Source organism: Crocuta crocuta, unplaced genomic scaffold (genome assembly GCF_008692635.1).
Source record: "Crocuta crocuta isolate KB4526 unplaced genomic scaffold, BGI_CrCroc_1.0 scaffold170, whole genome shotgun sequence".
NCBI lineage: Eukaryota > Metazoa > Chordata > Mammalia > Carnivora > Hyaenidae > Crocuta > Crocuta crocuta.
The window spans coordinates 6,988,500-7,013,973 of record NW_027527853.1 but is presented as its reverse complement, the minus strand read 5'-3'; the positions used below and the strand labels follow the sequence as shown (position 1 = coordinate 7,013,973).

The 25,474-nt window shown below is 37.1% G+C and overlaps 1 protein-coding gene and 1 pseudogene across 1 annotated transcript in view; one reads left to right on the top strand and one right to left on the bottom strand.

Annotated features, from left to right (window-relative positions):
* The window catches only part of HECTD2 (HECT domain E3 ubiquitin protein ligase 2), a 67,771-nt gene that overhangs the window by 11,980 nt on the left and 30,317 nt on the right, over positions 1–25,474 (top strand). The window contains exons 3-7 of the mRNA XM_077780443.1: positions 4,089–4,218; positions 21,346–21,484; positions 22,173–22,275; positions 22,911–23,000; positions 25,214–25,278. Coding sequence (XP_077636569.1) covers positions 4,089–4,218; positions 21,346–21,484; positions 22,173–22,275; positions 22,911–23,000; positions 25,214–25,278 — 527 coding nt within the window. The remainder of the gene's footprint in view (positions 1–4,088; positions 4,219–21,345; positions 21,485–22,172; positions 22,276–22,910; positions 23,001–25,213; positions 25,279–25,474) is intronic.
* On the bottom strand, positions 15,117–15,591 carry LOC144245371 (large ribosomal subunit protein eL21 pseudogene; annotated as a pseudogene).

Genomic DNA, 25,474 nt, shown 5'->3' with positions numbered 1-25,474 from the left:
TTAATATATTCTATAGAACAAAATATACAAATAAGCAAACTTGGCCCTAGGAGTTAATAAAATTCTTATTTCAGTATCCTAATATTTATAGTAAGGAATGATTTACTTTTTCAAATATATAGTTTATTTTAATTTTATTTTCCTAATCAACATACTAGTTTTGTGAATTTATGTAATTTACTAAGACTGTTCTGTAGAAAAGTATTGGATATCACTGTCTTCTCTCTTTCTCCAATTTTCTTTCTCCTTGGGAATCTGTATTCTAAATCTACTAAAGATTAGAATTGATAACTGTTAAATGGCTTCATTGATAGAATTGGTTACTTATTATTTTTTATTATTTGGAGATTCCATACATGAACTGAGCAGTGTTCTTTGGGACCTCTTTTATTGAGAAGAAGTAGAGGAAGCAGGAGGAAAATAAAATATTGGGTCTTCCCTAGATTGCTAGGGCGTCAAACGTTTCCTTAAAGTACACTTAGTTTTTCTCCTTAGCGTTAATTTCCTCTGTCTGCTTAGGTGAGTTGCTCCTAAAACTATTGAATTCATTCAGCCTATATCTGTAGAAGTCAAGAAGATAAAAGGCTGTTTTCACAACAACCTTGTGAAAACAGCCTGTGATAAGTATAACATACTTAATGTCACAGGATAAATTATTAATAAGTGATAGCTACCATGCTAGAGACTTTGATATAAGGTGATTTAAGTGTAGAGACTTCAGGGTCGCTCAAAGTTTGAATACCCATTTTCCAGCTCTGTGGCTTTGGGCTTGGTACTTAGTTTCCTCATTCACAAAGTGGGGTGTGAATACATTCCTCATAGAAATGTTATGTTAACATACTTAGTATAGCACCAAGCCTATAGCAAGTACTCAATAAATGACTTGTTTTACTATGTTTTCACAGGAATAGTCATTTGTTGAGCCACTCATCACATCAGAGGTTTTGTACAAGACCCTACATGATACTGTTTATGATTCTGAAAACAGATTCATATCCTATATCCATTAGAAGACTACTTTACAGGGGTGCCTGGGTAGCTCAGTCAGTTAAGTGTCCGACTCTTGATTTCAGCTCAGTTCATGGTCCCACAGTTCAAGGGATTGAGCCCCGTGTTGGACTCTGTGCTGACAGTGCAGAGCCTCCTTGGGATTCTCTCCCTTCCTCTCTCTCTCTGCCCCTTCCCTGCTCATGTGCTCTCTCTTTCTCTCAAGATAAATAAATAAATATTAAAAAAAAAAAAGACTACTTTAGTTAGGCAGTGTGTTTAATAGGCTCGATCACATAGACTAATCCTAACTCAGAAATATTAATCAGTCTTCACTGAACCTAAGTCTAGGCAATGAGCAAGTAAAATTTCTACTTGTGGTCCTATTAGAATGAATCAGATGGCCCCACTTATCTGTAAAAGAGTAGGGAATGTGGGAGAGTGAATCTGTGGGAATCATAAATGTTTCTGCTACATGTTATATGAGCTGATTCTGAAAAGGCAAATGGAAATCAGTTTGATGAATGAGGAAGGAGGAGAGGAAAAAGAAACTCTGTACTGTGAAAACCAAGAAATTTAAGGAGTAATATTCCATAGTATGTATATACCACATCTTCTTTATCCATTCATCAATCAATGGACCCTTGGGCTTTTTCCATAATTTGACTATTGTACATAACGTTGCCATAAATGTCAGGGTGCGCGTATCCCTTGAGTTAGTATTTTTGTATTCTCTGGGTAAATATATAGTGTGGTTTGCTAGATCGTAGGGTAGTTCTATTTTTAACTTAAAAATGTTTTAAATGTTTTATTTATTTTTGAGAAAGAGAGAGAGAGAGAATGCAAATGGGGGAGACAATGCAGAGAGAGGGAGACACAGAATCTGAAGCAGGCTCCAGGCTCTGAGCTGTCAGCACAGAGCCCAACACGGGGGTTAAACCCACAAACTGTGAGATCATGACCTGAGCTGAAGTTGAACGCTTAACCGACTGAGTCACCCAGGCGCGCCTTAACTTTTTGAGGAACCTCCATACTGTTTTCCGGAGTAGCTGCACCAGTTTGCATTCCCACCAACAGTGCAGGAGGGTTCCCCTTTCTCCACATCTCACCATCACCTATTGTTTCTTGTGTTGTTCATTGTAGCCATTCTAACAGGTGTGAGGTGGTATCTCATTGTAATTTTCATCTGCATTTCCTTCATGATGAGTGATTTTGAGCATCTTTTCATGTGTCTGTTGGCCATCAGTATGTCTTCTTTGGAAAATGTCTCTTCATGTCTTCTGCCCATTTTTAAACTGGATCATTCATTTTTGGGGTGTTGAGTTTTAGAAGTTCTTTATATATTTTAGATACTAACTCTTTATTAGATATTTCTAAATGTTTTCTCCCACTTCATAGTTTGCCTCTTAGTTTTGTTATTTATTTTCTTCCCTCTGCATAAGCTTTTTATTTTGATACAGTCTCAGTAGTTTTTGTTTTTGTTGTGCTTTTGCATCCCTTCTGGAGACATATCTAGAAAGAAGTTGCTACAGCTGATGTCAAGGAAGTTACTACCTGTGTTCACATCTAGGATTTTAATGGTTTCCTGTCTCACATTTAGATCTGTAAATCATTTTGAATGTATTTTTGTGTATGGTGTAAGAAAGAGGTCCAATTTCATTCTTTTGCATGTTGTTGGCCAATTTTCCCAGCACCATTTGTTGAAGAGACAGGCTTTTTTCTTATTGGGTATTCTTTATTGCTTTGTCGAAGATTAATTGACCATATGGTAGTGCGTTCATTTCTGGGTTTTCTTCACGTCTGAAATTGGGACACCTCCAGCTTTGCTTTGCTTTTTCAAGATTGCTTTGGCTATTCGGGGTCTTTTGTGGTTCCATTCAAATTTTAGGATTGTTTGTTCTAGTTCTGTGAAAAATGCTGTTGGTATTTTGATAGCGATTGCATTAAATGTGTGGATTGCTTTGATTAATACAAACATTTTAACAATATTTGTTCTTCCTGTCCATGAGCATGGAATGTCCTTCCATTCCTTTGTGTCATCTTTAATTTCTTTCATCAGTGTTTTGTAGTTTTCAGAATATAGGCTTTCAGTTCTTTGGTTAGGCCTATTCCTAGGTATCTTTTTAGTTTTGGTGCAGTCGTAAATGGGATCAGTTCCTTAATTTCTCTTTCTACTGCTTCATTATTGGTGTGTAGAAATGTCACAGATTTCTGTATATTGATTTTGGGTCCTGCGACTACTGAATTCGTTTTTCAGTTCTAGGAGTTTTTTAGTGGAGTCTTTCAGGGTTTTTTTATATATAGTATCATGTCTTCTGCAAATAGCGAAAGCTTTACTTCTCTGCCAATTTCGGAGCCTTTTGTTTCTTTCTGTTGCATGATTGCTGAGGCTAGGATTTCCAGTACTATGTTGAATAAAAGTGGTGAGAGTGAACATCCCTGTCCTGTTCCTAACTGTAGAGAAAAACCTCTATTTTTCCCTATTTGGGATTATATTAGCTATGAGTTTTTCACATGTGGCTTTTATTATGTTAGCATTCATTATCTTTTTTAATTCTGGTACACCCAAAGTATAGTCACAGTGCTTGAAAAGAAATGAACTGTAATAAAAGGTTTATCTTTTTACCTGAACTTTTAAAGTTGCTGCCAAAAGAAAACAAACCTTCAATGAATCGATGTGTGAAGTATCACATGCATGTTAACTATTAGAAATAATATTTGCAGAGCTCATGAAAATGGCATTATTTAAATACAAAGTTAAAAGAGTTAACATGAGTGGAGCGTGTACCATGTGCAAGGAGCTATGCCAGTTATTTTATATGCATTATCTCAGTGAGACCTCACAGTAACTTTGTGAGGAAGGTACTATTAATACCCCTATTTCCAACTCTCAGTTTGTAAGCGTGATATGACTATTTTCATTTTATAGTTAAAACAATTTGGTCCTAGAAAAGGTAAGTCAATATTATATATTTTGTCTATTATCATATATCTATAATCAAATTAAAATCTCTGTTATAAGTGTGTATGATTTCTGCAACAAAATAATTTAAATATAGCCAGTGGGAATTGCGCTGCAATGTTAACTTTTCTGTTTTTAGGGTTTGGACAGAGGATCCAAAGGCCAAATTTCCACTTTTAGCAGTTTTATTTCAACTGTTAACGAGAAGAAAGAAGCTGCTGAAAACAGAAGTTCACCTACACATCTTGTTTTCCCTAACATCAAGAATGGTAAAATAATAATAATTAAAAGTACATATAGTCTGTATATTTTGGCTGAAAGTATATTATTAAACTATTAAAAAGTAATTGTTCTGGTGGGTGAAGTTAATTAGTACAGAATGAAAAAGAAATAAGCTGTATAAATATTTACAGAAAGGAACAAAATTGTTATTTTTAAGTGATTGTTACCTAGGGTTAGCTATGAATGACATACAAAGCTCATGAATAATACTGTTTGGCTAGGGAGCCAGGCACAGTACAAATACACAAAAATTCACTAGATTTCCTTTATTTAAAGAATAACCAGTTAGAAGACTTGATGGAAAACAATGAAATACTCAGAAATAACCCTAAAAGAAAATAAGCAAAATCTACATGAAAAAAAGTGTGATACTTTATCAAAAGACTAAAAAGTCGTGGGATGGAAAAGTGTCTGAATATCATAAAGAGGTCAGGTATATCTGGTTTACTCTCTACGTTTAATCAATTTTCGAGCAGTTCTTTGGGGGGAACTTAAGAAAATGATACCCTATGTAATCTACAAGAGTCATTGTCCAAGAAGATGCAAGCAAAAACAACGAGGAAGCTGTTCCTCCAGAGGACACGTATTATAAAGCTATTCTGCTTGCCATACTGCCTCAAAGATAGCCAGATGGACAGAGATAGACCAGTAAAATTACAGTGTATAAGTGGGATTCAGTTATTCAAAAAATGGAGTTAGGATGACTGGTTAACCTATCGAAAATAATAACTTGAGGTTTTTAAAATTACAAAAGTACTAGAAGAAAAGGCAGGATGTTTTTTCTATAAAAAATCTCCTGGCACGAGAACAATGCCAAGAGCCATAAAACAAAAAAAATTGACAAGTTTGAATACATAAGAAAATTTAGAACTTCCATAGGAATTTTTAAAAGTCATAAAGTTAAAATACAAATGTCCACAAATCTCACAGTTGGTGAAAAACATATCCTTGATCATAAAGATTATGAATAAATCAGTAAAAGGCCAATAAAAAAAGGCAAAGGGTATGAGCAGACCAATCAAAAGAGGAGATATGAGCAGTTAACATGCATGTGAAAGGATTCTCAGTCTCACTGTTTAGAGAAGTATAAATTATAACAAGAAGTTAACAGTTTCCTGTTCAGACGCAAGGAATGAAAGGATTTATATTTGCAGTGTTGTCTAGGGAGTGTGAAAATTGGCACTTTTATGAATGGATGGCTTGCAATACTATGCCTCTATTAAGAAACATGTGATATGTATATAAAGTGTCTAGGAGAAAGGCCCACACAATACGGTGTAAAATGAAAAATACAAATTACACATAATAGGTAGAATATGACTCCAGTTTTTCTAAGAATAGAGAAACCTTTTTTTACTTCTTTGGGCTTATATGCTTATAAGAGACATGGAAGGGTGCCCACCAATCGGTTAATGGTTTCCTTAGGAAAGTAGAATTGGGTATATATTATAAATATGCTTTATTTCTTTATACAACTCTGCATTGTTTTGTCACAGGAAGCATCCATTACTGTCATAATTTTGAGTTCCCCTGGCCTATAACAAAAGAAATATGCAAAGGTTTAAATGTCCTTTGTATCCAAACAAAAGAAAACAAACCTAGAAACGTTTAAGGACATAGTTTTTGGTAAATTGCTTGTGTCCATAAGGTGCATGTGGCATAAATTATTCTCTTTAAAAAAATTTTTTTTAACGTTTATTTATTTTTGAGAGAGAGACAGAGTGCGAGCCGGGGAGAGGTAGAGAGAGAGGGAGACACAGAATCCAAAGTGGGTTCCGGGCTCTGAGCTGTCGGCACAGAGCCCAACAGGAGGCTCGAGCTCACGAGCCCTGAGATCATGATCTGAGCCGAAGTTGGACACTTAACCGACTAAGCCACCCAGGCACCCCTGTTATAAATTATTCTTACACAGATTTTTAGGTGACACTCCATACTAGTGGTAGATCTATTCGGCACTTTTACAGATTAGTATTTACATTATCTCATTATTCAACCTTTGCTTTTGATAACTTCTTTCTTCCTTTATTTATACACTCAACAGTATGCACACGTACATACATTCATATCCCGTCATATTCAGGCTTACTCCAGGGAGGTACTAGTGCCCTGTATATCACAGTTCCCCAGCCCACAACAAAATAGAACAAACCTGTAATTGTGGTTCCATTAAAGAAATAAAGAAAATGAACCTATTTGATGAGGGAGAGAAGTTGTGAGAAATGATATATATTAGACATGTCAACTGCATGTCAGCTATAAAATTTGTGTATTAGTCACATATATATTATTTTCTTTGAGCCTCACAACAGTCACATAAAATAGAACAAATATTAGAATCCGTGTTGTATTTGTTTTCTATTGCTGTATAACAGATTGCTATATACCTAATTGTTTAAAACAATACCCATTTATTAGCCGATGGCTCTCCAAGTCAGAGGTCTTGGTGGACGGGCTGGATTTTCGACTCAGCGTCTCACAGGGTGTTGGCTGAGCTGGACTCTGGGGAAGAATCCTCCAAGCACCTTCAGGTTGCTGGCCGATTCATTGTTTGCAGGTGTGAGGCCAAGGGCCCCCCTCCTAGCTGGCTAAACACCAGGGCTACTCTCAGCTTCTAGAGACCGCTTGCACCCTGCCCCCTCCACTCACAGACCCTCCTGGGAGATTGAAGCTTCCTGTTTTAAGGCTGGCAGTAGGAACTCTTGCGTTGAATCTTCTTCCTGCTTCCAGTCTCCCTGACTTTGTCTTTTGTAACCAGTGGTAGGAAGCTCTCTGCTTCTAAAGGCCTTAGTCATTAGGTTTGCTTACCTGGATAATCTCCCTATTCTAAGGTCAACCAATTAGTAACCCTAATTATTTATATCTCTGCAGTCCTTTTTGTCATGTGAGCCAGATGGAACATCAGAAAGCTGAGACTCAGGGGGGCCATCTTCGTTTCTAACACCATTTTATAAGTAAGGAAACAGGCTCAGAGAGGGCAGATGACTAGGCCGAGGTCACTGCTAAGTGTCAGAACCAAAATTCAATCCACATTTTCTGACAACAAAACTCTTGTTCCTCTGACAGATAGAGGAAACTCCTGATTGACTTGTTTCTCTTGCTTGATTAATCATATCACATTAATCATAGACGCTCTTATTACATCATCTTCATACTCCCTAATGCTTCCAAAATTAAATAAATTTTTATCATGACACTCAAGGATGTTCATAATATGACAGCTTTTCAACGTTATCTCCCACTTTTTTCCTACATATAACTTACATTTCAATTATGCTGCTGGGTGCCTCCTCGCACCTTACCTCAGAGGGTTTTTTGTTTTTTTTTGTTTTTTTGCCAGTTTGTTCCCATTGCCTGGAATGCACTCTCCCCTCTTCTCCGCCTGACACAGATCCCGTCCTTCGAAGCTACTTTAATAAACCTTTGGTGATTCTCTACAACCAGATACAGTTCTTCCTTTCTTTGATGTTCCATATAGATTTCCTTTTGTTATTACCTCTTATCAGTCTCCCAGTCTTAAGAAATATCATTCATATACCATAATCTCATAGACTATATGTTTCATGAGGGAATAAATACCTTTGTAATCCCCAAAGGCAGTTCCCTTGTCCATTAGGGGTTCTTACCAAGTACAGTTGACTCTTGAACAATACAGATTTGAACCATGTAGGTCTCCTTATATGAAGATGTTTTTCAATAAATACAGTACAGTATAGTAAATATATTTTCCTTACGATTTTCTTAACATTTTATTTTCTCTAGCTTATTATTATAAGAATACAGTATATAATATATGACATACAAAGTATATGTTAACCAACTGTTTATGTAATCAGTAAGGCTTCCAGTCAACAGTACACTATTAGTAGTTAAGTTTTGGGGGAGTCAAAAGTATGTGTGAATTTTCAACTGCATGAGGGTTTGGTTGCCCCTAACCCCCACATTGTTAAGGGGTTACCTGTATATATTGCATGGAGTGAAACGGGAGAATTCAGGACAGAGGAAAGAGCTGTCAGAGTGGATGTACCCAAGCAGTGACAGCAGCAGCCACAGCAGCAACTTCATGTAGTGCTTACTGTGTGCCACTCATGGTCCTAAGCGCTGTATGTATATGAAGTCACGTAGTCCTTACTGCAGCCTTAGGTTGGAATTCTTTTCCCATTTCAAAGCTAAGGAAACTTAAGCCACACAGAGTTTTAAGTGACTCGCTCTGCTTGAATGTACATAGCTAATGAATGGCAGAAATAGGAAAAGAAAGCCAGAGTTGGTTTTCTTAATGCCTTCATTGAAAGAAGAGTTGGTGGAAGAAAAAGACGTGAGCCCTAAAAGAGGAAAAAATTCATGTTGTGCTGTGACTTAGAAATCGGGGGGCGGGATGTAAAGAAGAGGATATAGTCTACAACGGTATTGCTGAGTGATGACAAGATGAATAAGCACTGAGACAAAGCCAAAGATTTGCTTTTTAATGTGTTCATGGGTGACTTAACAGAACTGTTTCAGTAGGATGGTATGAGGAGAATTCAAATTGTAAAAAGTTAAGGGGTAGGTTAGTGGCAAGGATGTAAGGGCAACATAGACTGCCTTTAGGGTAGCTTGAACTGAAAGAAAAGCAGGATCTTGCAAGGGAAGAGTAGTGTTGTCAAGGGAAAGGGCCTAATACAGAGGGAGTTAGTCTACTACTTTAGTAATACTTTTAGTACTTTAGTAGTTTCAGTAGGAACTAGAATAATAAAATGACCTAGTAGAATAGAGGAATGAGTGCTGTGAGGATGGGATCAAGGAAAAATGCAAAACATAGGGGTTGACATGTCAGCTCCAGTGAGAAGGGCACCTCTTACACTGTGGAATTAGAGGGAAGAGAGGAAGTAGGAAGAGGATATGGAAGTAGGAAACTCACTTCTCGCCTTGAATTTATTTATCTCTGTGGAGGGTATATTAGTTTCCTCCTGCTGCTGTAACATAGAACGTAAACTTGATAGCTTAAAACAACAGAACTTTATTCTCTCATGGTCCTCGAGGCTAGAAGTCTAAAATCCAGGCACTGGGGGAATTGGTTCCTTTTGAAGGTTCTGAGGGACAATGTGTTCCATGCCTCTGTCCTGGCCTCTGGTGGTTACCAGCAATCCTTGGTGTCCGTTGGCTTGGAGATGCCTCTCCAGTCTCTCCCTCTGTCTTCACATGGCATTCTCTCGTGTCTGTCTTTCTATGTCCAAATTTCTGTCTTCTTGTAAGGATGCCAGTCATTGAGTTAGGGCCCACCCCAGTCCAGTATGACCCCATCTTAATTTGATTATATCTACAGAGACCCTTTTTCCAAATAAAGTTACAGTCACAGGTCCTAGAGTTTAGGACTTCAATATATCTTCAAGCCTATCTGACAGACACAGTTCAGTTCACAACAGTGTCAAGAACCTTAAGAACATTGAAATGATTGCTGTAGAGAATGATAGTCAAAAAGAAAGTCATGAATAGCTATAACCTTCTTTGTTTGGACTTTGGTTGTTTGAATTCATTAGCCTTTGCTTCCACACTGGTTCCTGTATTCCATTCTGTCCCTACTAAAATCCTGATGTCTGAACCAACTTATTTGCCCACAGCCTGCCTGCCTCCTCCTCGGGTGGATGCGTTGACTATGAATATGGTCCATGTGTTGGAGCCCCCACTATTTGTCTGAGTCCCTCTCATCTGTGCCAGTTGTATGGAATCTGGACTTAGCCCCAACCTGAACTTGGAGTATTTGTATGCACCACTCTAGATGAATAGACCTCTTAGCGGACTTCTTTTACCTTATTGGAATTCCTAGTGCTGACTCCTCCTAGCTATTCTGTCTGCATACCTCCTGGATTCAGGTGTGACCTGGAGTTCATGTCATTAAGAATTCTTTTCTTGAATGGGAAGTTAGACTAAGTCTGACAAATGTAAGCATGTTTATAATTTCTTGATCTTTTGGTAAGCCTTTTTTACTTGCCAATAAGATGGTTTCCTCAGATGCTTCATTCTTGGCAGTTATTACAGTTTCCTCCCTCTTCTCTGGTAGCAGGACCTATGCTGGGTATTCTTTAACAGCTTGTCTCCCCATCTGATCTTCAAGTGGTATTAGAGAAGCTGCAAAAGCCCAGCGTGGGTTTGCCTAACAGCTGAGGGATGCCTTTCCTCCCTGTAGATCACATGACTAGGTATGCCTGTTGAGTTGGCTGTCCTTTTGAAGATCAGAGAAGTGTAGGAGCTTTACCTACTACAACAGCTGTTAGGGATGATACAGCTTCAGAGAAACAATATAAATGGTAAGCAATGGTAGATTAGCCCTCCCTTCTCCCATATTCTTTCATATCTTCCTTTCTAAAGTGGTTATGTCCCCTTTCAGACTTATTTAAAACCTCTTTAAACAGCACAGAAATNCGCTCAGCATAACACCCTCAAGGTCCATCCATGTTGCTACACATGGCCAGATTTCATTGTTTCTCATTGCCATGTAGTATTCCATGGTATAGATAAACCACATCTTCTTGATCCATTCATCTGTTGATGGACACTTAGGCTCTTTCCATGTTTTAGCTATTGTGGTCTTCCCCGTATGTTTTAAAACGTCTTTGCACTTTTGGTAATTGAGAAGAGAGTAGACAACAACCCTGACGTTTATGTCGGGGGTGCTGTCCCTCTCCTGGCTCAGTGCATTTCATGCGTTTAATCCAGAAGAGCCCTGATGTGATGCAGTGAGCCCTGCAGTTTTCAGCGTAACTCTGGAGAAAGGCGTCCTGGGAGCTCTGCCACTCTGAAATCGTCCAGGAGGACACGGAGTGGCCTTCAGCTCAGATGGTGAGTGGTGCTGTGTGCAGCAGGGTGACCTCTGCCAGGGGAACAGGTGAAGCGCCACACAGTTTGCACGCTTTCTCCACGAGGAGCTTCAGAGGCAGACAGAGAAACAAGCTGTTAGAAGAAACCCAGCACAGGATTTGCCATCTGCGGAAGAGAAAAAGACCCGAAATAGCTGCTTTGGAATCTTACTCTGGAAGTATCTCTCCAAAGCCTCAGATGACCCCATTTCTAGGTTGATGGAGAATGAACTGATTTTGGACCAAATCTCCAAAATCTTTCCCTAGGTCAGAGTGAGTACCTTGGACTTGACTTTTCCTAACTTTACCTATGGGAGAAGTAGATCTATCATGAACTTAGACTACCTTGCTGCATTTGTTTATTCATCTGTCTTTTTACTAGTCTGTAGGCTCCTTAAGCCTCTACTTTGGAGAGGGAAAAAGCTATCTACCCTTTTAAATTTTTATAGTTAAGGTAATTTTTTGACTAGGTAACACATTTGTGTGTTTCCAAAAAAAAATCAATACTATAAAAAATGTATGTTTTGGACATCTCATTTTTACTTTCTTCCCTGCTGTCTGTTGTATTCTTTCCTCTGCTTCTTTATGGAAATGGAAATCAAATATAAATACACATTTTCATTTCCCACCTTTTCTTAAAGAAAAAGTAATTGCATGTGCATTGTCTTGCACCTTAGTTTTTTTTTAGTTAGTGTATCCTGGATATTTTTCTGTATCAGTACATAAAGAGCACCCTTATTCTTTTTTACAATTCTCTTCCCCTGTATTGGACATACTATAACTTAAGATGCTATTAAAAGAAATGAGTTGTGTCTATTCTTTTAGTGTAAACAATGCCACAGTGAATGAATCTGTGCATGTCTTTTTGTTCATATGCAGGTGTTTCTAAGATATTCCTAGAAGTGGGATTGTTGAGTCTGAGAGTAAATGCATCTACAGCCTCCTTGCATTAATACATCTGTGTATCAAGATCCAGCCTCCATGGTACATGAGGAAATATATGGGAGACTGTTTTTTTCTGGGTTTCCGGTCAGTTTTCCCTGCTGGAGTGTCAGACTCATCCCTATAATTAATTTCCAAAGATATGTCCATTGGCATATCAAATGACTTTTTAATATTGTTGTAACTAGACCCACAAGAGAACATTTTGCCTAAGCTTTTGTTGCAGGTTTACAAACATAAACATCATTGAACTTTATAAAAAGCACATCTCCAAAACTAATGAATGTATTGCAGTATATTTGGTTCTGGTGGCTAAAGTCCTAGGTGTCAGAGGATTTTCCCCCTCTTTTCTTCCTTTCTCTCTCCCACCTTCAATTTTATTTTTTGCAAAATGTTCAGAAAAGTCACCTATAGACAATTCTGTAAACACCACCTGTTATGACTAATCCACTGTTGTCTCTCCCTGTTTCAGTTGCCTGCCACTACTAAAGTAACCAAAAGCAATTGAAGTACTGAATTGAAAGAAGGATCCTTCAAATTGTAGCTTATTTATTACCTGTCTGGTATCCACACACTATAAATTATGATATTAAATAACTGAATTTTTAAGTTAACTACTACCAATAATTGTCATTGTGACCTTAGACATTACACATAGCCCTCATGAGCCGCCTTTTACTCATTTATAGAATGAGGAAATGGGGCATTATGAGTTGAAGATATCTTCTACATCAAAGTTTTATGATATAAAGGGTTAATTTTCTAACATACTGATTTTGTTTGATCCTTGCTGAGTTTTGTTTGACATTTTATAGTTTACCAGCCCCTACTTCCATGCAAATTTAGGGTTTAGTTTTGCTACTTGTTTTCTACATGGTAGAAGGTTTGGCATTATTGGACATTGGAAAAAACATGGATGTGGTGTTGGGTGGGTTTGAATCCTGGCTCATACCAGCTGTATGATCCTGGAAAAGTTATTTAACCTCTCCATGCTTGTTTTTCCATCTATAAAGTAGCATAATAAAGAAGTCGCCTCATAAGTTTGTAAGGATAAATGAAAAAAAGCATTTAAAAGCATTCAGTTATGAGGCACCTAGGTGGCTCAGTTTGTTACGTGTCTGATTTTGGCTCAGGTCATGATCTCTCAGTTCATGGGTTTGAGCCCTGCATCGGGCTCTGTGCTGACAGCTCAGAGCCTGGAGCCTGCTTTGGATTCTGTGTCTCCCTCTCTCTGCCCCTCCCCCATTCATGCTCTATCTCTCAAAAATGAATGAACGTTAAAAAAATTTTTTTAAAGCATTCAGTTCTATGCCTTATGAAATTCAGTAAGCGTGAGTGATAATATGACAAGCAGTTAAGTTGGAGGGAAGGGATTATGATGGGCAGGAGTTTCCATTACTCTTATTTCATGAGTAACTGCACAGATTTTTTAGAATTTGAAACATCACACATGTAGAAGAATGTAATTGATATTTGTATATGGTTTTAGTAATAATAAAAGGAAAGCATGTGACTTTAGCACTTAAATTAAGAAAAAGAACATTACAGACCCCTTAAAAGCCCCAGTGAGCCCACTCCAGTTGCATTGCTCTGCCTTTCTATCCAGAGGTAACTACTATTCCCTTGATTATTTTAAATTTATTGTTTTAATGTTTATTTTTATTTTTGAGAGAGAGAGAGAGGGAGAGAGCTAGAGACACCATGAGTAGAAGAGAGGCAGAGAGAAAAAGAGACAGAATCCAAAGAGGAGCCTGACATGGGGCTCGAACTCACAAACGGCAAGATCATGGCCCGAGCTAAGGTCAGACACTTAACCAACTGAGCCACCCAGGCACCCTCCCTTGACTTTTTAAAAAATAGTTTTGTTGTCTTTATTCATTCCTGTAAACAATATACTCCCTAAATTATATAATCTCTCTCTCTCTCTCTCTCTCTCTCTCTCTCTCTCTCTCACACACACACACACACACTGCTTAGTTCTGAAAAACTGAATAGTGAGCATAAACCTCAGGTGTGTAAGGGACAATATTGCCACTATTAGGTGAAGATTCCCAGGAATGATAGTCTGGATAGAGTCTCTGAATCAAATCTGGCTCCAGCTGCCCTAAGAATGTATGAGTCCTTTCTGGGGAAGTCAGTGGGCCTCCAGATCATGAGTGAGTAGTGGGAAAAAAGACAACCATTGGCTTATCTGACAGAGCTGTGATTTGGACTACATGATAGACGTCTGGCAGAAATATGGCCCCTCTGGCTTTCAGCAGTATCCCAGGTTAAAGCAGTGAGGTGAACTGAGTGCCCTCAGCTGACTCAGATACCACAGCAAGAAATGGAGAATAGGGATTTCATCACCCCACTCCCAAGACTAGCCAAAGTACAGGTAATAGTCTGGGCTGGGTTCACCTATTCATTCTCTCTTCGTTTAAAAAAGAGTACAAAGGTCGTCAGGATCTTGGTGATGGCAGGCAACAAAAGTACTCACTCTCAGGCCACACTATTCACGTGTGTTCACAGTACACCTCTCACCTTCCTGGTCCATGTGTGAGGTGTCTGTCTGTCTGGAAGCTTGCAGAACCATCTATCTGTCATGGGGCTTCTGAAATTGCAGAACCATGCCTTGGTGTAAGGTCTGTTTTATCCCTTGTGCTACATGTTTGGTAAGCATTTTTCATCTATCTAGCAGTTCATGTCCTTGTATTCCAAGAAATTTTCTAGAGACTTTTTATGGATTATTTCCTAATGTCTGCTTTTTCTGTCCTTTCTTTCTGGATCCCCTATTTATGCAAAAGCCAGATCTTCTGAACTCCTCATCTTTTTTTTCACTTCTATTTTCCATTTCTTTATTCTCTTGCTATATATTTTAGGACATTTCCTCAAAACTGTTCTATTAAGTATTTTGTTTCTGCCAGTTTGCTTTTAATGAAAAAGAATTCTTTCTCCCCCCCCCGAATATTTCTTTTTTTTATAGAACCCTCTTATTTCCTGGTTGTACTTTTATCCTTCTAAGTAATTTAGTGATCGTTTAAAAAATTTTTATGTACATATGTATGTATGTGTGTACGTATGTATACATTTTACTGTCTTGAGGTTTTTGGTGTGTTTTTTTTTAATGCTTATCATGCCGTGAATTCATAGGAAATGGGTCCCAGCAGCTCAGGCTCCTTTCCATGGGTTCTCACAAAGTGTGCTTCCACAGGTGGGGCAGGCTGGCATTTGGACCCAACTACCTTTCTCTTTGGCTTCCTTCTTCTTCTGATCATTTTCCTTAACGGGCTTCAAGAAGCTACCTTGGCTCTTTGAGCACTTAATTTGCTCAATACTTACATTAATTCTCTTGGCAAGAATCTTGCCTTTAACTTGTTTGTTTACAAGTGCCAACAGCAAGCTGCATAACACTGTAGATGATTCCAGTTTTGCCATGGTAACATCTGTGGGGCATTCCTTTCTGAATAATGCCATCCCCTTGATGGCAACAATGTCACCTTTCTTGTAGATTCACACGTATGTGGGCAAAGGAACAACTCCATGTTTTCTAAAAGGCCTAGAGAACATATAGCAGGTGCCTCTCCCCTTTCCCTTTAAGTTGGTCATTTAGCGAATCACTGGAAGATGACAGTTCCAACCAAAAGTCTAGTGATCGGTTTTAAAATTTTTCCCCTCCCTGCTTGATTTCTGACTCTTCCAGGTTGCTTTTGTTTACTTGTTTTGGTTTCTACAATACTGGAATCCCTTGAAGCCTTGTTCACTCATATGCTGGTGATTGATGCTGGCTGTAGTCTTGGACTTTAAATAGATTCTAGCTGGAACACCTGTACCTGGCTCTTTCGTGGACTGCTTGGCTTCCTCACAGCATGGTGACTGGACCCCATGGTCAAGCATCCCAAAAAGAGACAACCAAGCAGATATTTTGTTACCTTTTGTTACCTAGTCATACAGCATCACTCTGTCATAGTTTTTCATTAGCAGGGATTAACTAAAGCTGGCCCATATTCCAAGGGAGACAAGTTAGACTCCATCTTTTCATGGAAGGAATATAAAAGGATTTATGGATGTATTTTATTTTTTTAATTTAACTTCAAGTACATTGCAGTCTTGTCTTCAAGAGTAGAACCCAGTGATTCATCTCTTACACATAACACCCAGTGCTCATCCCCAGAAGTGCCCTCCTTAATGCCCATCACCCATTTAACCCATTCCCCCACCCGCCTCCCCTTCAGCAACCATCACTTTGTTCTCTGTATTGAAGACTGTCTTATGGTTTGCCTCCCTTTCTGTTTTTCTCTTATTTTTCTTTCCCTTCCCCTGTGTTCATCTGTGTATTTTTAAATGACCACATCATGTGAATGTAAAATCCTCAAAGAGAAGCCAGGTCTTTTGACTCTTGTTTTAGAACTTTGTCTTATACCCTGTTGTAGGACAGAAAATTGTAACTAAAGTCAGGTGTTTAGAAGATATATATGCATGTTAAGGTTCCATGCTGCTTTAATTTCTGTCATATGTCATGGTATAGTTCACTCTAATAGAGAATTTTTTTCAACTGTTTTGATTGGTTTATAATTCCTATCCCTTTTGTTCTTAAGCAGTTGTAGAGATGAACATTAGAAATTATTGAACTAGTGGTTTTCAAACTTATTTTTATTTTTTGTTTTCATAGAAAACACTTTTTTGAAAAATAAAATTTTTCTTAGAGCATCATTATATTAAAAGCAGAGAAAAGCTGAGCTGCTCTGTCTGAGTAAATGTATCCACCAGCATCCGTCCCATGAGGTGGTCCTTGAAGTTCTTTGGAACCTTGGGAACAACTGACTTGGGTTTTGTCTCTTTCATATTATTATTATTATTATTATTATTATTTAGTTTTGAGAGAGAGTTTGAGCAGGAGACACAGAATCTGAAGCAGGCTCCAGGCTCTGAGCTGTGAGCACAGAGCCCAACACTGGGGTTGAACCCACAGACTGTGAGATCATGACCTTAACCGAAGTTGGATGCTTAACCGAGTCACCCAGGCGCCCCCATCTCTTTAATAATATAATGTCAAAAGTGTGGTCTAAGGAGTTTCAGTGACATGTCTAAGGTCACAGAAGTAAGTGCGCCAATTCCAGGACCAAGTCCTTAGTTTTTTATTACTACTTAATTATAAATTATTTGGGATGAAACTTAAGAGTATAGCCTTTTGCAACAGTGTGCCACCAGCAGCAAACCTTTTAAAATAGTACTTCCTTTCCGGCAATAGAGGAATAAGGAGCAGGCCTGGGCTCCTCCTCCTGAGCGCCCAGCCTCCACTGAGACTCTTGTTTACCTCCGATGCTGCCATCACCATCTGTGCTGGATGGCCAGGAACGATCTTCAGTGTCCTAATCATGTGGCCAATTTAAAATGTCAGTCTTAATTTTGGTGACTTCACTTGTGGAAAACCACATATTACTAGTTTCCAACCAGAGTCAGCTTATGATCACTTCTTGAAAACAGTGAGTGAGCTGGCAAAATTTGGCTGATAATCTCACCCTTATACACAGTTGTATTATGATCTTCACATTTTTGTTTTTTTCCCAATATACTTCCAACCCCCACCACAACCCTTAATCTTTTTGCACTGGCTTCAAGTGTTTTACTTAATGTTTCTAAGCAACCAACTAAAATTGGCAGCACTATATTAAAAGCAAGGGAAGTGATTACTGCTTATCAGTGTAGCACAAAGTGTTCCCAAGTATTGGCTGAATGAAGCCAAAATGACAGGTTTTCACTGATAAATATATTTTGGCTTTTTTCAGCGTATTACAGTATTCTGTATTGAAGAAAGGCCTGCATGTGATGGAACAAAGAATTGCCTGTTCTATTTATAATATCAGTTTGAGATTTAATTAATCTCTCATCACCACATTTATTGATTTTTCTCTCTTGAATTAGATTTTAATAACCATCTGTGAGAACAGACTGAAAGCCTGTCTCTGGAAACAATGCCTTGATATTTAGGGATAGGAGACCAGCTGTGAGCTGTTGTTCTTCCTTTCTTAATAGCTGAATGTCACATCCTGTAGTTTGGCTTTCATTCACTAATGTGAGCAAATGATCTGCCTTTCTTTCTGACTCAAGTTCCATTTACATAGTACGTTAACATTCTGTGTTACTCTTCCATCCAAGTTACCTTCTGACCTAAAAATAAATCCCATCTGGGCCTCTGGGTCTCATCTCACCCTATAATCCTACTGGCCTCAGCATTACTATTTCTCTTATATAAGAATCTTCCCACTCTCAAGCTTTGCCAAAATCCAGTTCTCTTACTAACTAAAATTTCACTCTTCTTCCACCTCAGCATGGTATTAATAAAAATGAGTGGGTATAAAAATGTGTATATATGCTTTGTGAGTGAATAAGTTAATTTATATTTGAATGAGTCTGTGTGTATCTAATAGTGGGTGTTTACAGCCAGGTTGGGAAAGGTGTGTGGGAAGGGATAGGAAAGGGTAGGCCTGGTGAAGAGGAAGAGAAACTGTAGAGGAGCCTCAGGACAGTAGTAACAAGACCGATGTTGGAGAGAGGAGACTATCACCTGTTTCTTTGCTGCTAAGATGCCCATTTCTTTCTTATTACAGATTTCCAAACATAATAAGATATCATTTCTAGAGATATCTAATTTTACTTGCTCATAAATTGAACCACTGTCCAGTATGTGCCTAAAGTAAAAATTACTAGAAATGGGGTATTTCCATATTTAATAAAGTATATAAAAATAAGTTCTAGAACTGAACTAAAGAAATTTAATAATCTCTTTTGTACTGTCAGCATCATTGTTCTCTCCTAATACCAACTGAACAGTGTTTCTTGGTGTGGTCCTTGGACCGGCAGCATCAGCATCATCTGGTAACATGTTAGAAATACGAATTCTTGGGCCCCACCCCAGACCTACTGAATAATGAACTTTGGGGAAGGACCTAGTAACCTGTGTTTTAATAAGCTCTCCAGGTGATTCGGATATACAGTAAAGTTTGAAAATCATTGCTGTTAATTATAAGAAATTGGCATGTCTGAAGTATCCTCTAATATGAAAGATATTTTATTTTAAAATATACCCTGACACAAATGAAATTTATCTTAGTTTATTGAAGTTAGTCATAGATGCAAGGATAGATATTAGACTGAGAGAGTGGATAAGGAAGGAAAGACCTTATAGCTATGTTACTACTGTGATGATTGACACAGCTATGTTTGCTTGGTTGAAGATATATCGTGATTATGTAAGAATAGAACTAAATTCTATATATGTACACTTTATTGTAGAATTTAGAATATGAAAAATATTAATCTGCTCTGTTGGTTTAGAAGTATTAATAATTCAGAAAGTAAAATAACTGAAATAAAATGCTTAGTAGATGGGCTCAAAAGCAGAATGAAGGAGACAGGAGTAAATTAGCTGGAATATAGAACAATGGAAATTACCCAGTCTGAGCAATAGGCAGAAAATAGACTAGAAGGAAAACATGAATTATCTCAGAGACCTGTGGCACTGTAACAAAAGAGGTTCCTTTCTTGTCATTGGTGTCTTAGAAGGAAGGAGAAAGAGGGTAGGTTGAAAAAGGACTCAGAAATGACTGAAAGCTTCCTATATTTGGAAAGAGACATAAACCTACAGGTTCAAGAAACTGTAAACCGCATACAGGATAAACCCAAATAAATCTACATCAAGACATATGATAATTACATCTCTGAAAACTAAAGACCTTTGAAAAGCAGCCAAACACAACACCTTACCTATAGGGGAAGATCGTTATAAACAGAACAGTAAGAGATACAAAAGGTACCATTTCTATACTTCAGTCTAACTGGTAAAATGGTAACAGCAGTAGACTATGATAAGTTATATGTATATAATATTTAGAATAGCCTTTCAGAAACGCTATAGATGAATCAAAATGGAATTCTAAACAATGTTCAAATAACCCACAGGAAGGTAGGAAAAATAAAACAAATAGAAAACAAAAAATAAAACAACAGACGTAAACCCTAATGGATCAGTAGTTGTATTGACTGTAAATGGTCTAAAATGCATCAAATAACAGAGGTTGGCAGAGTAGATTAAAAATATGACCTAACTATGTGACATCTATAAGGAAGTCAGTTCAAATATAACAGTATTGGCAGGATGAAAGTAAAAGGATGGGAAAAGATATACAGTAGTGGCTATATTAATATCAGATAATCTAAGTAGACCTAGAACAAAGAAAATACTGGAGAGAAATATTATATAATGATAAAATCAGAATTATAAGGAAAGAATTAGAAATTAGAATTAGACTTTTTTTTTTAATTTTAGAAATAAACCAGAGGAAACACAAAAGCAAAGGTACATACTAGATAATGCCCTAAGAGAACTAGAAGATGAAAAGGAAGAGATGTTTAGAATTTTAAAAGAAATGAAGAAATAGATTAAAAATTTGACACAAATTAAATTGAAATAGCAGAGGCTCACATCTGAGTAGCAAGGAGGGACTTGGTAAGACCCTGTTACTCAACTGACTCATGATTTTGAAGCTATTTGTCTTAAAGTAATTCATTAAGCCATGCATCCCTTTTGTGAGATTCTTCTGTATTTTGTTTTACAGTTCAAAGATTATGAAATGCAACAAAAAAGCTAACAGTGAACTGGCAAATATTTGCAAAAAGAAAAACATATGGAAAAGTGTCATGCAAATTGATTTTTCTTAAAAACTAAAACTACAGTGGGGTACCTGGGTGGCTTAGTCGGCTAAGCGTCCGACTTTCGCTTAGGTCATGATCTCGCGGTTCGTGGGTTCGAGCCCCGCGTCGGGCTCTGTGCTGACTGCCAGCTCAGAGCCTGAAGCCTGTTTCAGTCTGTGACTCCCTCTCTCTCTGACCCTCCCCTGCTCATGCTGTCTCTCTCTCTCCTAGAAATAAATAAAACATTAAAAAAAAAACAAACCTAAAACTACAGTAAATAATTACAGAGGATGTAAATAAATGGTTTGCATATATTCAAGAAGTTAATAAACATTAAAAACATTGAGTCTCACTAAAATGCTCCCTGAAAACACAATTTTCAGGAAAGGAGCAAGGGAAAGAAACTTTAAATTTAGTAGATTACATCTGTGGAAAACTTTTAATTTAAGATACAGCCTAATATCTGTTGTGAGTGAAGTTGGGGTTAGACGGGACTGGTGACAATAGAGCAGTAGGTGCCCTTTACTATGGTGGGTTTTTTGTTATGTGATCCCAAGGCGAATGCAATACAAAATAATTCGTTTTCTGTTCATGTTGGGGTAGCCTGGCATTCTATAATTGGGAAAAATTTTTACTATTAAAAATCAGTGCTTTTTTTATACTTTACAGTGAGAGACTTGCCACCAATTTGCCTTGATGTTAGACAAAAACAGCGAATCTCTACAGAAGCATCATCATCTGAAATGAAGGCCCCAGTCCTTCCAGAACCTGTCCTTCCTAACCAGCCCAAGACTATGAAAGACTTCCAGTAAGTTTCAGCTCACTGCTATATGTAGACATATGGTCATCTGCATACCAGTACTTAACATATTTTAATATTTTTGTGTGAGAAATTGAATTTGTGGCTCTTTATAAGGCATCAGTCAAGAGGGAAGACACAAACATTGAAGGTGAAAACAAGTGTATAAATAACAGGTAAGGGGTAGACAATGTGGCAGTAAAAGAAACACTAAATAAGAGAATATGAGTTAAAACAGACAAAAAGGAGATAAAAGTGTTGATAAAATAATAAAACGTTGACTTTTTAAAAAATGATATTTTATCTACTATGTAACACATAAACTCTAAAACCTATGTCACTACTGAAAAAAGTCCAAATGCATACTTGGAGGACTAAGTAATAAACAGAAAGTAGAGACAGAGAATGTAAGCAAAATCAAGAAGTTTAGCTATGAAGTGGAGGAAAGAAATTGTTCATTGTAAGGAGCATGTCAAGAATGACCTTTTTAAAAAGCATGTAGGTGGGAAAGCTGAATTGATATCATGATCTAATTAAGAATTATAGATTCATAAACTATATCTACATTAACTGGAACATATTATTGAATACCTTCAGTATTTCAAATTACATGTTTGGTGACATTTGTAAAGAGGAAATGCTATTTTATCTGAATAATATTTCTATCTGTTATAGTTAATGTATGTTTTCATTTTAGGGAAGATGCAGAAAAAGCTAAGTCATCAGGAGATTGGAAAGCAGTACATGATTTTTATCTAACAACATTTGATTCTTTCCCAGGACTAAATGCTGCATTTAAGGTAATTACACATAAAACACATTTTTCATTTTTAGTTTTCTTTTTTTTCTTTTATTACTTTTTAAATGTTTTTATTTATTTTTGGGAGACAGAGAAACAGAACATGAGTGGGGGAGGGGCAGAGAGAGAGGGAGACACAGAATCTGAAGCAGGCTTCACGCTGTCAGCACAGAGCCCAATGTAGGGCTTGAACTCAAGAATCACAAGATCATGACCTGAGCCCAAGTAGGATGCTTAACCAACTGAGCCACCCAGATGCCTCTAGTTTTCAATTTTCCAAAGAAGATATGATAACTTAGCTTTTTATCTACCCAGTATTGACTTAAACCACTGTTTAAACAAACATTTATAGGTATTAACTTCTGAAATTATGTATATCGCAAGTAAATATTAACTGATACCTTAAAAGTTGTTTGTATTTGCACTAATGCTGATGTTTGACTCCATTCTTTCAGTTTTAAAAAGGAAGGTGATTAAGATAATTCTTATACATTCGTTTTTATTTTACCAAGTTGGCCCCGAAAGTTCTTTTTCAACATCCCACTAGGAAATTATGAAGTCATAGTTTTGGTTCAAATATTACTAAGAACGGTCTTTAAATGTTATATACACTAAACTTATTAACTGAATTTGCAGAAAGATGCCACCACCTCATTTAATACCATTGAAGACTCTGGGATTAATGCTAAATTTGTGAATGCTGTATATGATGCCTTACTTAATACTGTAAGTATTGTTTATGAGCAGATGCAAATAGTATAACTCTCTGTCTCTTCTGTATTTCAAAAGCAGCCACAAAAATATTATAATAATCACCTTGTAACATCATTATATTAGAAATTCTGATATAATTTTACAGTAAATTTAGTTGGAATTCTCAGAAAGTTAGATTTTTTTAAGTAAATAAGAATTAAGCAGAATATACTTTTATGTCCAATCCACCTAAGGCTTGCTGAAATAAAATCATGCTTCACTTAGCAAAAGAAGATAAATTATTTGATTATACTGGCATTGCATTGAATTTATAGTGGTTCTCAAACTTTACTATGTATCAGAACCATGGGAAGAGCTTCTTAAAATACAGAGTTTCAGGTTCAGTAGGTGTCGGGTAGAGCCCAAGCATTTGTGTTTCTAACAAGTTCCCAAGATATGTTGATGCTCCTGATCCAGGTACCACATTTTGAGAACCATACTACAGTAGATGTGAAAAATTGACATTTTTTAATCCAGGAGCATGGTGTATCCCTTCAATTACTCAGACCTTCTTTAGTTTTTCTTGGTAATTCCTTGTAGTTTTCTAGATAAAGGTCTTACACATATCTTGTTACCTTTATTTCTAGTACTTCATTTTTTTCTGATGCTATTGTAATTTGCTATTCAAATTCTAATTACTAATATATAGAAATACTTTCATATATTTATCTTTACTTACCATGCCAAATTTACTCACTAATTCTAATAGTGCATCAATAGACTTATTTGGATTTCTGTATGGACACTGCTGTCATTTGTGAAAAAGACTTTTACCTCCTTTTATCTTGCACTGCCTAGGACCTCTTGCACAATTTCGAATAAAAGAAGTAATAGACATCACAGTACTCTACTGTTAAGTATACATAAAAAGGTACATAATACCATTTCTCATGAGAGAAATTAAATAACATTACATATCTGTTCAAAATGAGTAAAAAGTTTTTAAGTACCTTACCATGAATGGACAATATTGTGGAGCAACTGAAACTTTCATACCTTGGTGAGGGAAGTAGAAACTAGTACAACCACTTTGGAAAATTGGTTGGCATTATTTACTGACTTTTTTTATGTTTATTTTTGAGAGAGAGAGAGAGACAGACAGACAGTGTGAGTGGGGGAGAGGCAGACACAGAATGGGAATCATTCTCCAGGCTCTGAGCTGTTAGCACAGAACCTGACATGGGGCTTGAACTCACAAACCATGAGATGAAGACCTGAGCCGAAGTCAGACGCTTAACCAACTGAGCCACCCAGGGGACCCTTTACTAACTCTTAAGTGTATATATATATATACTGTGACCCCAAAAGTTCCACTCCTTGGACGTTTGTCTGACCTCTTTTGACTTGAAATATTGTCAATGTTTTATAGACACCAAAAAATTAAGTCTACAACAGAAATGGAACTCTAAAATGGAAATACAATTTTTTTAGTATTTGAATTATTAAACTATATAGGAATGTTATTTTATGCTTTTTCCAAATCCAAAAATGAAAAAAAGTCTTCTTTTTTTTAAATGTTTTATCTTTTTGAGAGGGAGAGAGAGACAGTGGGTGAGGGGCAGAGAGAGGGACAAAGAATCCTAAGCAGGCTCCAGGGTCTGAGCTGTCAGCGCAGAGCCCAACGTGGGGCTCGAACTCATGAGCCATGAGATCATGACTTGAGCCAAAGTTGGACATTCAACCAATTGAGCTACCCTAGCTCCCCAGAAAAAAAATCTTATTTTTTTTTTATTGAACATAATTTCGTTGCACTTAATAATGAATTGTGGGTTTAACTGCTAATTATAACTTGGTTCTGGTAGTATTCATATACTTAAAAATATGCAGTCATTTTATACTGTTAAACATTGCTACTCTTGGACTTGTGTTTGTGATTTTATCCTGTCAATCCAGAGAAAGTAAAATTGTTTTTCATTCATATAAAACTGATGTTGGTCATCATAGGGCCACCGTTTATGTTTGTGCAGTTGGTGGTGCATGGCCCATCCTGGGGAACGTTCTCATTGTAATCTCATATCATTGGTGCTCTAGGACTCTCAGATGTGAAAGTGATACTACCATAAGTGGCAGTCCTTGGTCCTCAAGTCAGATTTTAACTACTGAAACAGATCTGTCACTATAATTAACATATAAAAGTCATCTAAGTAGCTAATCCTAATTATTTTATGATTTTCTTTTGCTTACAGCCTCAAGACATTCAGAAGACAGTATTAAAGGGAATCATTAACAGCCTATTACGAGAATGGAAAGGGTAATTGTAACTAACATTTAGCTAATTGATATAGATAGTTAATTCTACATTCCATTATGTCTTTAATATATATGTATGTAGTTTACTCTCAGAAAAAGATTTCAGTTGTTATAAAAACATAGATCAGAAAGAAATTATAAACTATTTATGACAAAGCTTTTTAACTTGAGATTTGTGGCTCCTCAGGAAGGTCCAT